General features: G+C 33.7%; 2 protein-coding genes across 2 annotated transcripts; one reads left to right on the forward strand and one right to left on the reverse strand.

The window, feature by feature from the left end:
- Positions 1–3,802: 3,802 nt before the first annotated feature.
- On the reverse strand, positions 3,803–7,006 carry LOC108210760 (uncharacterized). Its single transcript, XM_017382160.2, has 3 exons — positions 6,422–7,006; positions 5,915–6,298; positions 3,803–4,545 (listed from the first exon to the last, which is right to left on the reverse strand). The coding sequence occupies exons 1-3, from the start codon at positions 6,812–6,814 to the stop codon at positions 4,027–4,029; spliced, it is 1,296 nt and encodes a 431-aa protein (XP_017237649.1). The 5' UTR covers positions 6,815–7,006; the 3' UTR covers positions 3,803–4,026.
- Positions 7,007–12,418: 5,412 nt separating this feature from the next.
- Positions 12,419–14,365, forward strand: LOC108213092 (organic cation/carnitine transporter 3). Its single transcript, XM_017384833.2, has one exon. It carries the CDS (start codon positions 12,477–12,479, stop codon positions 14,010–14,012), a length of 1,536 nt encoding a protein of 511 aa, XP_017240322.1. The 5' UTR covers positions 12,419–12,476; the 3' UTR covers positions 14,013–14,365.
- The last annotated feature ends 827 nt before the right edge of the window (positions 14,366–15,192 follow it).

Below are 15,192 nucleotides of genomic sequence, written 5' to 3' on the forward strand. Positions count from 1 at the left end.
CCAGTCTCCAGCTTAGAATAGGTCTTGTATAAATTAGTTTCTCCTGTGGGGTTCTGATGAAATCTAGGTTTATTAGGCTGATAATGATAGTTGTTTTTTGGTGATAAACAAAATTTGCCAATCACATGAAATTTTCGTGCACCCTTTTATCGACCAACACTATAATATTGCTTTTAAGTTAGTTATTAGCTTCCATATGATTGCCAAACAAAACATAGAATGGAAGAATTAAGACAACAGCAATGATATGACACAATCAAAATGAAAAGCTAAATGATGATGATCATGTTTTTGGGGAACACAAAAGAAAGCTCTAGCCAAGATATTGCCAAACATCATTGGGACTTGAATAAAATGGACAGTTCAATTTGATGATTGTTTGAAACTCCTTTAGTTTCGAAACTGATAAGAAGATGTAGCTAGCTAGCAGCATATGATTTGAAAGAGAGGACTACTGAAGCCGACAAAGAGTATCTAACTTTCATGCCAGGCCTTTTTAAGCTTTAGTAGTAGTCCATAAATACTACTCCCTCCGTCTCTAAATACTTTTCTTGTTTGTACTTTTCACGTTTGCCAACACACACTTTTAATCGTTAATATCTTTCATTTCGTAGTAGCATTAAATATAAAAACTTCACTGTATTAAAGTACTCGTGAATACGAATCTAACAAGATCACTCATGACTAGATTTAGTTTTATATATTAGATGTAAATTAGTAATTTGTGTCATGTTATGAATAGTACCGACATCACAAACAGGAAAAGAAAAAAGAAACGGAGGGAGTACTGGTATTATTCTGGGGTATCAAATGAAGAGGTCTAAGTGCTTTTCTAACCGATCTCTTCCTTCTCATGCATGTTGCTTTGTATATGTTGCGTGAAGATTAAGCTATATAAAACCAAGACAGAGATGCAGTGCTGGGATATTTTAATTTGTTAAACTTTTATCATGCTGCAAGTTGTAAGTGAATTCTCTTATCTTTAGACAATACTAATGTTTATATTGTATTTAAATTTTATATCTCAGATCTTAAAAGTACATAATATATAATACTCATCGTGTATTTTTATACAGTTAACTAATACAATATATAATATATAGTTTTAAATTTTTTATACCCAACATTCTATTATAGACTAAAGCGGAACTATGTTCACGGTTAAGCATCTCAAATTCCCATGTTCAATGATGAATATTTCTTTACTGAGATCAACAATAACAATGTAAACATTATATCAAACTTTTGTATAAGAACTACTTCAAATCATAATGAGATATAAAATCAGAAATATCACGTATATAAGATATACAATTCACAATATAATAATTGCATTTTCCATGCATAAATCAATTTGAAAATTGTGTACTTACTTTTCATGATCATATAATTGAAATTTATGAAAAAATATTAAACATTAATATGAGAATAATGTATTTGGTATAAAAAAATTCTAGCAGCCAAGTACCCAAATTCCTTTTAATGTTTGTTAAAGAGATGACTAGGGAGAAAACTCTCGCTATCTCAACAATAATAGGCTAGATTCCAGATTGTGCTCATCTCTATATATTCTTATATGTGAGAACTGAACAAAAGGCATTTATCTTTCGTTATTCTGTTAGAGCAAGTCCAAGAGATGTCCTATATCATGTCCTAAGTTATAATTTAGGGCAATTGATGAAAAAACTTGATCCAACAGTGTCCTAATGATGCCTTATATCACTAGGACAAACTCCTCAAGCCCTATTTTTGGGGCACATCTCTCCTTGCCCTATTCTATTTTTTATTATAAATTCTCATGAACACTCTCATTCTCTCTCTACTTTATGTTATGCTTTTTATGATGAAAGAGAGTTTTTAATAATAAAATATTATACATATTGTGAGAATAAGGCACATTGTTGGAGTTCAATTTAGTAAAACATGTCCTAAATCACTAGGACATGATATTTTATATTATATTTAGGGCTTTCACTAGGACACGGACTTGCTCTTATAATATTTTTTCAGCTTCTCGCACTGTTTCGCTTAACACAGATGTGCACTATAGGTTATATAATATTGTATGTGTAAACGAATTTTTTTATAATTCATTCAATCGTTTTTCATTCAACTAAGAAGATTATTGGCCGAGAATAAATATTATTCTCATGTGGGTTCTGCATATCGCTCTCCTAAATACGCATGTGACTTTTACTATTATACATACTATATACATAGTGTAGGAAACAAAATTACACAATTGTGTAAAAGTTAATTCGCATCTTTATTTACGTGCTTAATTGGAATAGCATCTTGATTGTTTTTTATTATTTTAGTCTCCCCTCTAGAAAAAGTGTTATAAATCATTATTAATTATTTTTCAATAAAAGTGGAGCGTTATTATAATTTTTGGTGGGGCAGCTGTCCAAAAACAAGTTTATTTTCAGGATTTTTCCTGAAATTATATTCTCAGTATTTGCAGAAATTACCTTTTCAGTAATTATTTGAGAATCATGTAAATATTATAAAAATTGATGATAAAATATTCTATTAGAAAATTATTTTCCAGTTTCAAAAAGAAAGCCCTTTTTTTAGAAATTAATGTTTTTATAATCGAATTTCTTTCAAGAATATTTAAATTTTTATAAACAATTATAAAAAATTTCATTTAATTTTAATAATTAACATTAAAATATCTTGTGACAAAGATGATAAAGAGGATGGATATATATCGGAGGGAGCTGCGCAGGAATTTTGGTGGATGGTAGTTTGTTTTATTGATAGTGGTTGAAAAAAATGGTGCGGGAGATGGTGGAAGAAGCTTTAATTTATTCCATTCTCTATGTTAAAAGATTCAAAGAAAAGAGAATAAAGGAGGGAGGAGATTGTATGAAGCCTCAAGGTGAAGACAACAACGCACTCCCATGCGTGCAAACCTCGAGGAAGCTTCCCCTGCATCATCTTCTTTTTCTCATATTGTGTGCAGCAAAGTACTCACAACTCTCTCATCAAAAGATTGACAGATTCATTCACTACTTGTGCTCATCATTGCATGCCAAAATCATACAGATATCTCCTCTTTTTGACTTCATCAGAGTTTTATCGAACCGTATGACAAGATGTTCGACTTCAGTTCTGTTTAAACAAGATTAATTTTCCGGGTTTGGTAATTGGTATATTATGGAATTCGAGTTTGAACAAGCAAAAAATATGTAACATGTTTGTTATATTACCCAGAACACTTAATTTGTTATAAATTTATAATCTGATTAATTTAACTCAATTCCAATAGTTTATATAAAAATCAAAATCTTACACTTGTTTCACAATAAATAAGTTGTAGTTGACAGTTCGGAAATATGTCCCGATTGAATTTTAATACTTTAATGAATTCTTCTTTCTTCGTGGAAAAAATAAATAAAACCAAATAATACTACTACTGTAAGTTCATATACTGAATATACAATATTAACAAATAAACTCACATCGATAGTTCTAAACATTGGATTCTTGCCTATAAGGGTTCATCGTATTATCTTTTGCTTTTACAAATAGTCTACATTTTGAATAGATTTTGAACCATGACATGTTCTTGTCACAATTATTTGACCCACCTGCCCATTTCTAAAATCCTCTCAAGTGTTTGATCAAGATTTGGGCCTGATCTGACCGGGCAACCTACATGTATATGTTCATTTTTTTTCTGAAGCCCAACGCTCCCATTAGTTCGGACTTGAATTTTGGGAAAACTACCATTTTAATTTCCAGGCCCATGTATATTCAACAGAGACATTTGCGCTTACACAAAAACATAAACACAAGTACATAACTGTCATTGTGAGTATAGGAATAAACAACAGATTTGAAATTATACAAGATCAGTTTTTTTGCTATACCAACACAATTCCACAGAGACAAGAAGCTGAAATATACATTATTCCCAACACTCCCAAGAAAATGTACTACAGAATTAGAGTTGACATGATACGGGAGATTTGTGTACTGAGCACGTAACCGATTCAACATTGTTCCTACAAATTGAGTTCATGGCGAAGGCAAGTTATCGAAGATATCAGCAGGAGGGATAAAAGAATCAAACGACAATCCAGGCACGTTAAAAACAACATCATCAATCCTCCAAATCTCTTCCATTCTAGTCCTGCTATGCTGCATTGATTCCTCTTCGAATCGAAACACGGTTGCAATGGTCCGCCCCTGATGAGCAATCAACAGGCCATCCACATCCTTATAATCCCCAATGCTGCTCCCAATTGTTGTTTCCCAGTAAATGGCCTCATTGGCATTGTTTTTAGGGGAGGCTTCTAGTGGTGCCTGTACTCTTGTGAGGTGTGAGTCTTCCAGGTAGACTAAAAGGCCGCTCTTTTGGCTAAAGTAGCCGTATAACACGTGCCTGATCACTTTGGCAGGTCCCTCGTTTCTTTCCATAACGGCCTCGCGATCAGCGGCTACTTTGAGGACGAAGCAGTCTTCGTCCCCAATTCGTTTTTCGCCAAGGCATTGTGCATTGGCGAATAAACTTGCAGTGCTTTCTGGATCAAGACCCTGCTTCAACAGAATATTTGCATTTTTGTTAGTATTTCAGACAACAATGTGCATGATGTAACTCAGATCGTGAGGTCCGAAAGATTTATCAAATACTTTTAACATTGTTATTTAATAATAATCCCCAGTTTCCATTTTATACATACTAAAGTAAATGTACAATTTTAATTTGGCTGTACTGCACTAGACAAATACAAGCTTAATCGATTAAGTCTGATTCTCGCTTTTTACAACACTGCTTATACTACTTGTAGCTTCAAAGTAAATTGTTTCAAGATTACAAGTTGGAGAGTAGGAGTAAAGTATACTCCATCTAAAGAAGTGTGAAGAAAACACTTTGCAAAATTTGAACAAGAAAAGAAGACTTAGCTGCATCTGGAAATGGCAATGCAACAAACAACACTATTGAAAAATCAAAAGACAGAAAAGCAAAAGTTAAAGAGGCATGGACAAAGCTGCTATTGCTGACTGTTGGTTCATCTGCTTTATTACTTGTAGGAATGGTAGGAGTGTAGTAGCATTTGAAGATCCCAAGAAATTTAACACATTACACCAACTGACATCACTAATCAAATTCACAACTGAATCTTCACGTGCCCTCTCTTCATTCCCCATATTTTTATTTTTTTTTAATCAAAATTTTCTTTTAAAAAAAATGCAGTATCAGCAAACCAAGTCTGAGGACTCAGAGGAGAGAGTCCCAAGAGTTCAAAGATAAGATGGTGGTGTCTGCTAAAGCAGAGACACTTGTCCTCTCTTTGTCAGAACTACACTCCTACCACCTACATAAACACCTTGGGAATTGTGCTAATCACTTTTAAATTATGGGATTAATGTTCTTAATAGCCTCTGTTCAGACCAGCATTCAAACAATTAGAGTATAGTACATATGGGTTCAGTCTTTCAGAAAATACCAGTCTTGCAAATTTGACAATCATGGTAGTTTCAAGATTGAAACAACATTAGCAAGAAATAAGCATCTTTTCCAAATGATTGGTGCAAAAGGATTCACTATTATGATTGCAGCCTCATTAATCTCTGAAACTAGCAACATTTGTAGCTTTAACAGTGTAAAGCTTCAATGCTCTAAGTGTGTGTTTGTGTGGTCCTTAAACTGTGCCACAAATAGCAAGTCCAGCCACTTGACTCTCAATTCCAATCCTACTATAGTTTCAAATTTCAGATGTGCATTGAACAAACACCTGAGTTTTCATTTCCAATATATGCATATAGGACATAACATTGCAAACTAAAACCGAGCTCGTATCAAAAATGGAGTTTCAAGTGAGGGAGCGGATAATTTTAACTTAATTCGACATGGTAAATAATCAAATTTTGCAAACTAAGATGTATCAGAACCTGGTCTAACCTGAATGAGACGGCGCAAGGGTCTTTGAGGGCCTTTAGCAGCATGAGTCCCAAGCCAAGGAGTATGCCTCCACACAATCTTGCCATCACTGCCTGCCAAAACTTTGCTACCACCAACTGCTAATTCAAGTGACCACATCCCTGGAGTCATCTCCCACAAAACAAAACACCCCATCACATTCTCCCCATTGCTACTACTCCCACTACTTGTACTTCTCCCCATTGTCTTGACTCCTTTCCCGGAAGAAACCTCTGTTTCACAGCATGTCATCTTCACTACCCCTGCCACATACATGTTCTTCTTTTTCACCCCATTTTTCGATGATTTTAAACACCCTGATGCAGCCAAGTATTGTTGGATTATGTAATATGCTGTTGATGTCTCCTGCAAAAAAAAAAAAAACCCATCTCTTAAGTCAATATTAAAATTAAACCAAGCCAAACGTACCAAATTCGTCAAAAAGAGTAGAGACGTTGTTTCCGTAAAAAAGTAGAAAAAGATACTCACCCATGGAATGTTATCTTTGATCATATGGTTGTGATCAGGCTTCACATTCTTGAAATTCAAAGAAGGAATAGGAGCCAGAGGACATCCCAAAACACCAAGCAAAAGCCTCAAATCATGTCTCTTTGCAGGACTAACATAATAACCACCATTCCCACCATTCCCAAATGCCAAAGAATTTGAAGAAGAAGAGGGAGAGCTAAATCTACCACTTCCACCTTCTGGGCTAACAGAACTCTTCTGAATTTTAAACCATTCCCTAATGATCTCCCAAGAACTCTCCTTCTTGTTACCTTCATAATACTCTTGCATTTCCACATCTGGGCCTTCAAGAAGTGGTGTCAATGGCACTTGTGTGCACCACCTTTGCTTCCTGTTACAAGTATTTCTTGACATTTTCTTGACCAACTGAAAAATAAAATCTTGCCCAAGATTTGTGTATGTGACTTGGATTGTTGTATAAATAAAGTTAGGCAGACATGATTATTATGTTTGATATAGAGAAGTGTTGAAGAAAATGCAGGGGGAGTAAATAGAGAAAGTTGGTTTTTATGGAAGGTAGAAAACAAGAGAACAAAAAGGACAGCCCATCTGTCCAACTGCAGTAGATAAACATGTTTTGAATTATTTTGGTGTGTTTAACGTTTAGTTTAGGGGTGATTTGTGCTTCTTTCTAGGTTTATTTTGTTCTTTCTTGCTTTTTGGATTGTTCTGTTTAACTGGTAATTATTGTATGCATTATTTGTCTTGGGTCAGTCTTTGACAGGATTTAGAGGGATTAGCATCATAGCATGCCCTTTGATTGTCTTATTGTGCTCATCACTGCCCTACTTGATCGATCAAATTTTAGTTTGTATACCAAATCGAATGTATTAAAAGGTTATGTCAACTCTTTTTTTTATTTATCATCCATAGTTATTTTAAGTGTTTCTACTTTCTACTAGAGATATTATATTTTCATTCAATTTTTAAGTGATGACACTTTTTGTATGTGAATGTGTACATATTCATATAAAAGTATAAATTCATGTTATGGGCAAAAATTGACAAACTCAGTAACTCACAATAGGCTCGATATGTGCTCAGTTGGGCTTCATAACTAGGGAGTGCGTTAGAGAGCACTTCTTTTATACTCCCTTAATCTAAAAACAAACAATGAATTTGACTTTTTCACATATTTCAATGTACTCGAAAGCAATACTTATAAAAATTATTTTCAAATTTTCTTGTTGATATGAATCCTATATTTTTATATAAAATAAAAATTTTAAAAATATTATTTATAAGTAAGTACCTCTACCAATCACGCTGTAAAAAGCAGTTGCTCATTTCTTTTTGAGATGGAGGGAGAGAGTATTGTAAAAAGCGTCTTATACGTAGTAGTAAGGGCGCCCCTCATTTGAAAATCGAAAATGATTAGAACTCGGGAACGCAATTCCCGGTTTTATGTGACTGAGCGTATAATTTTATTTATTGAATGTAATTTACAGTTATATTACAATTATATGTTCTTCTTGTGTATGCATTAATAAAAAAATTTAAATTAATGATGTAACAAATATTTATCTAGAATCTAGAATCGAAGAAAGTATATTATATTTAAATTTATTGTTAGTGAGTTGGAGAGCAGCCGGCAGGTGAGATTGTTGATCAAATACTATATATGATAGTGATTGTCGGCATGCTGGGCCAAGTCAAGCTTTATAATTAATATAACTCATATATATCCGTCTTAAATATAAACTAATAAAGACTACATAATGTGAAGTAACACATCCATATAGGTATATATTGGGTAATAATAATATACATGTACAAATAATAAATATTTTATATATTTGAGTATTTTGAAATTTTTTTAGTACACCCTTTCTAAGATTACTAGTTCAACATTTGGAATTTATTTTATTTCAAAAAAAAATATTACTAGTTCAAAATAGCTGCAGAGTAAAATACGGATAGCGAATTAACAAATTGTAGTTACTTCCTTGCAGTTGAGATAAAACAAATGCAGAGTTGGTAAAGTGCATATTTTTGTTGGTGAATTTTGGTGGTGCATCAGTTTCTGCCACCTGCTCAAAATGATCACACATTATCCTCCATCTATATTAATTCCCCTAAAATTAATATTTTTCTTGATTTTAAACAAATGTGTAATAAAATTAATTTATATTTTTTATAATCAAAACATATGATACAAGTAAAAGTCAAACGAAAAGTAACAAAATACGTATGAGTTATGAGCGGAAGAAAAATATATTTGAACTTTTTATAATCGACCACGGTAGAAGAAAGATGGGAATGAAAACCCGTAATGAATAATTATTTTTTTTGACGGATATCTGTAATGAATACTCGATAAGGTAAAAAGGAAAACCGTTTAATGACAGTTTAATCCGTTTAATAGTCTATTATTCTGTTTAATTTTCAAAAACACTTAATCATCAGTTTAGCACAAAATCGATACGTTTTACATCTCGATTCCTGGACGACCGCTTTAAGGGCCGCTTAATGCGTTTTTTAGAACATTGTTCATGAGTAGAAGTATTTTTTTCCTTTTTCTCCTTTTTTGTCTTTCAAGCCTACCTCTTGGTAATTTACGAGAAAATAAAAGAAATCTATTGGTTTCTAACTTAAAAAATGAAGTATTGTCCCTAACTGAAAAATTGTATTTGCTTAATTCAAAATTAAAGAAGTATAAATTTATTTTCTTTATTTCATCAAAGTTGGGGCACATACTAATCATCCCCTATTACCTAAAATATTAACAGTCCCGACTAAGACCTGGGGATGGATTTTGTGGACTGTTAGAAGTCGGGACTAAGACCTAAGTATAAATTGGGCCTAAGCGTATCTTCATTGTATCTTGTTCGGCCTTGGTCAATTGGGACAAATGTCAAATGCGCACGTGGACCGTGGTTTTCTTCCTATATCCCAAATTTAAAAGGTTATAAATATATCGAAATTAATCAATTCGCGTGTTCAGGTTAAATATATGTTTAAAATTTTAATATATATAGAATAAGGAGGTATAGTGTTCGATTAATTATCATGTAACAATGGATATGATTTGAGAGTTTGAGTGGAAATTTTATTTTTGTGACAAAAACCAAAATAAATTATATATATTATTTTTGAATGTCTCTTACATTTTTTTGGAATGAAATTTTTATAGATTGTTTTTTCAGAAATAAAGATTTTATCGCCTAAATATTTGGATGAATCTGTTTGTCATGGTATTCGTAATCTCAATCAGGATTCATTAGATGATAAGCAGATGAAATAAATCCTCATATTCCCTATTTTGGTTTGATAGGAAAAAAATTTGTCGACTATTTGAGTTATGAGTTGCAAATCCGGCAAAAAGGCATGATATAAACTTTTTGTACGAACTCATTTTTATTCTCGTGGCAATTTCAAAAAAAAAAAAAGTAACACTTTTGTAGCATTTAATTAGAAATTGATCAGATACAATTTGTTATAAAAATTGGTTTAGCCGACATTGTTGATTAAACTTTAGGAAGTAAGCGTACAAATTTTATAACTCAAAACAGGGAAGTTGAATATAACAAAAATTCCCAACTAAATTATAATAATATTACAGGGACTACTAAAATCTCAACTAAATTTGACACCGAGAGAATGAGAACTAGGAGGGACTGCTTATTGCAATCTATTTATAAGCAATGTTAAATTAATTGCATATTGATGTCATTGACAAAAATGACATTTATAACACTATCATCATTTTAACGACTGATATTGCAAGCGACTACCCTTCAAACTCTCTCAAAGATATTCTCATTTAAAACCGTACCAAAGTCAATCAGATAGGCCATATGAAACTAAATACAGGATGCACGGGCCGGTCGGATTATGGTATTACTGAACATCAGGCCGTTCGAAATGCACAGGAACAAATGTTACTGATAATGGAAACGTTGAGTTACGAAAAGAATGCTCTACCTACCTCCCTATCAGTGTCGTTCTAAACCATCCGAGTTGGATCAGTCGATCATAGTAGTGATCAACGCGGATTTACTATTTTTGTTTATTATGACATTTATTTGTTTAATTTTTGAATCCAGTTAATTCAAGAAAGTGTGCCTTGACGGTTTTTATCCAGTTTGATATCTCTCTGTTCAGATCATTATCGCCCATCATTGATAAACAGAATTGTTCAGGTAAGTCCTATGTGAAAAAGACCATGAGCTAAGTTATTATATTATTATCATATCACACACAATTTTAATTTTTGTGCATTAAGTCAGGGGTCTTCACGAAAACAGCCTCTCTACTTTAAGACTCTTTACATTAAAAGTAGGGGTATGGTCCGCGTACATCTTACCATCCTCAGATCTGGTCTAAGCAAGATATACCGAATATGTTTGGTTTGGTTTGATTTGTAATATCAGCGGAGACAATTATTATTACTAGTTTATAACCCGTGCCAAGCACGGGATTATATGAATTTTTTAAGTTTATTATATATTAGATAACTAAAAAGACGATTTGAGAAAAAAAGACGATTTGAGAAAAAAACCCACCACTTGAGTCACTAAAAAGACGATTTGAGAAAATGTACACGAGACTACAATTAGATAACTCAAGTGGTGGGTTTATCCTCTGATGTCCCGGGAGACCCCAGGTTCGACTCTGGCTCATCCGAAAAGTATTAGAACAGATAAATTTTAGTCTGCATTGTCAAATAATATAATAAAATAAAGTTTAGTCTTTATTTCGTACTTTTAGTGACGATTTTTTGCTTTAAATATTTTGCTCAGTTATTCAATTAGTTAATTAGCAAACTTAAGCATATTATTTTTTTGATATTATTGTATTATAAAAATTCTTTTTATAGATACAAACTATTAAATTAAAATATACTTGATTCTGTTTTTAACGAAATATGATTGATTTTAATGAAAAAGTGTTTCAAGGATGCAAACTAAAACGAAATATAAAGTTAGGGGTGCAAACTGATGTAAACTATTTTTAACATCAAAGTTAACGGAAAATTTAACGTAATGGGGCAAACTGCTAACGGATTAGAAGTTTGGAGGGCGAACTGACACGTTTAGAAGTCTATGTACCAAAGTGTTTTTCGAGCAAAGTAGAGGGTTGCAAAGTGCAGTAAACTCTTATTATTATTATGAAGATGCAAGAGAGAGGAATGGGCTAGACTGAAATAGGCCCGAGCAACAAACAATTGCGTAGTCAATATTAACTTTACCATCTAACTAAACAAATCCGCACGTCACAAGTTATCAAGCTTTCGACACAGTAAATAACTGAGTTTGTGCAGACGCAACGGTCGGTACATTTAGAGGAATCATGTAATTCTAATGCGGCAGACAGTGTCATTATTACATGCTTAAGAATTGTATTCGCTCGAATCAATCGGATAAGGGAGACAACATATTCTTACTTCACCTGCACTTGTATGGCCGTGAAAACCTTCGAGAGGAGTTTCGAGATGACAAATCTAAATATTCACGCACTCATGTCTCTAGTGAGTCGTTAACAGAAATTTAGATACTCGCACACTCACGTCTAGTAATTGACGAATTGATATCGAGCAGAGATGTGGCCCCTTAATCACGAGAAGGGAAGAATTCAAATGATCACGCACACACCAAAAATAAATACTCCTTCCGTCTCAATTTATAGGTCCAGTTTGGAAAAAAAATTTGTCTCAAAATACTTGTCCTTCTCTTCTTTCAATACAAATTAATCTACATATTAATTGTGACTTTTTTGAAACTCAACATTATTCCCATTTCTCAATGCACTAAACTCCTATATTTATTGTGATTTTTTTGAAACTCAACAATATTCTCGCCTATCAACGCGCTAATTAATGATACATAAGATAAGATTCTATCTAACCAATTTTTTTCTTAAGATGCGTGTTTATTCCAAAATGGACCTATAAATTGAGACGGAGGGAGTAAACAACAGGCAGTTGGGGTTCTATATATAGCTACCCCTGCATTACAATTTACTTGTAACAACATTAGCAAAAGAAGCTAATTAATTTTTACAAGTAAAATCTCTTATGGATGATAATGATAATACAGCTCCACTAGTTGAGAAGGTGGAGCAGTACTCATCACTAGAAGAGATAATCGAGGAATGTGTAGGCGATTTCGGGTGGATTCAGTTTCTGCAAGTTGTTCTTGTATCTCTAGTCTGGATGTTTGATTCGCAACAGACATTTATCAGTATCTTCACTGATGCAGAGCCATCATGGCACTGTCTTCCAGGCTATTCGTGCGCCTCAAACACTTGTTTTCTTCCAGAGAGTTCGTGGTCTTGGGATATGCCTCGACGTGCATCTGTTGTCTCAGAGTGGTCTCTGGAGTGTGCTAGCTCACTCGTCACAGGCCTCCCCACTTCGTCGTTCTACTTGGGGACTCTTGTAGGCGGATTTCTTTTGGTATCGTTGGCTGATTCATCGTTTGGTAGAAAAAACACCATGGTTTTGTCATGCATAGTCATGTCAATTTCTGGATTACTCTCTGCTCTCTCCACCAATATATGGATGTACTCTGTCTTGAGGTTTGTTTCGGGTTTTGGCAAGGCCATGATGGGGACTTGCTCACTTGTGCTATCTTCGGAGCTTGTTGGAAGAAAGTGGAGAGGCCAGACAGGAACAATTGGCTTCTTCTTTTTCACACTAGGATTTCTATCTTTGCCAGGGATAGCATATATGAATAGAGGATCCTCATGGAGAGTGATGTATTTATGGACTTGCACTCCAGGCCTGGTCTACTGTTTGCTAGTATATCTCTTCGTCCATGAGTCTCCTAGGTGGCTCTTTATTCATGGGCGGAAGGAAGAATTTCTGAGAACCCTTAGACTTATTGGTCCTAAGAAGAAAGGTGATGTCTTAACCTTAGCTAGCATTTCCAGTATTTCAATCACGAAAAACTCTGAGACGATGAATATGTACTCCTCTCTAAAACTTTTGTTTGAGAGAAAATGGGCGATAAGGAGATTAATGGCTGCTATGGTAGTTGGATTTGGAGTTGGAATAGTATACTATGGCCTGCCATTAGGCGTTGGAAACTTGAATTTCAGCATGTATTTGAGCACAGTTCTTAATGCATTGTCGGAATTCCCAGCTACACTGATAACTTATTTCATCATAGGAAAAGCAAAAAGGAGAAAGGCGGTTTTAATTTTAACCACACTGTGTTCGATCAGCAGCTTGATTTGTGTGATCACGGGTTCAGGCAAGTGGAAAGGAGTTCAAATTGCGATGGAATTAGTGTCTTTCTTCAGTGCATGTACAGCATTCGACGTGCTACTGATCTACACACTAGAGTTGTTTCCGACTTGCATTAGGAACTCGGGTGTAACGATTGTGAGGCAAGTGATCGTTGCTGGTGGTGCGGCGAGTCCTGTATTGGTGGGGAGAGGAAAGGGCTTGGTTTCTTATTTGGTGTTCGGATTGGCGATTGGGATTTGTGGGGTGTTTGTAATGTGGTTGCCAGAGACTAGAGGTGAGATAAGTTGTGACACACTGGATGAAGAGGAAACAAAGGAATCCAGGAGAGCATCCAGAGTGCCTGATAATGTTTTGGCCTGAGGAAATCACCTTTATTGTTTAGTTTGATTGCTTTGGAAAACTAACGGAGATGCTACGAAGAAAATGCCTCCAAAGAAAATATTGTAAGAAGATGCTGAGAGTGATACAGATGCAAGTGTTTGCTAAAAAAAATGCAAGTGAAGATTTTAATTAGTGTAATTATATAAACATAATAACTAATCTATTTATTCATGATCAATTAGAATAAGGTGTCCTTTAAAAAGTGTGAACACCAATTTAGGATGGACAAAATGTCTACTTCCTTTCATCATCTCCTTTCTTTATTTTTTTTATTTATTATGTAACACATTTCAAAATAAAAATAAAATATAATTTTATAACTTATTTTCAAATTTTGTGTAGACTCCTGAAGACAAGACAGAAGAAAGACTAGTTGATAAACCACACCTTAGATGTGGACTTATCTCAAAAACTCTCAAACTATGCGTGAGTTGATCTCTATAATACTACGGCTACACACATTTAAGGGATATCTAGAGTTGAGAAGGCACATTAAGAGATATCTAGAGTTGAGAGTAAGAGAGCAATCAAGAATTACTTTGACCCTAACCACCTTGAACACATTTAACCATCACATCTCGACTAATTTTTGTCAAATCACCGATTCACCATCACGATAACCTTTGTTCTGGTAACCAACCTCATGTTTATTGATTATCAAGTTCTCTCATCAACAATTCTATAACCTAGTTTTTAGAACTTTTTTTCTCAATAAAAATTTCATATTTGAATTATTATTAGAAAAAGAAAAATTTCAAAATAAATTATAAAATTATATTGTATAGGAGTATTAAAGTACCTGCCGAATAAGTGGAAAATAATATAAAAATGGGTGGGATTGACGGACTATTACAGTATCAATGAGATTTTAATTCGGATGAATTACTCAAAACTTACGAGATTAGAAAGGCAAGTCCAATATAACATACTCCCTCCATCTCAAAATGAATGACGCTTTGACTTTTTGCATGTAGTTTAAAATCTTTTGACCATCTATTTATATTTATTATTTTTAAAATTTTATTTTTTAAAATAAAGTATATAGCCAAAATTTTAAAGTATAAATTTTTTTAAAAAGAAATGATGATTCTAGATGCTCGGTCAAAACACTTTGAAAATGTGTGTAAAAAATTAAAACGTCATACATTTTGAAACAGAG

This window comes from Daucus carota, chromosome 3 (genome assembly GCF_001625215.2).
Source record: "Daucus carota subsp. sativus chromosome 3, DH1 v3.0, whole genome shotgun sequence".
Classification (NCBI taxonomy): Eukaryota; Viridiplantae; Streptophyta; class Magnoliopsida; order Apiales; family Apiaceae; genus Daucus; species Daucus carota.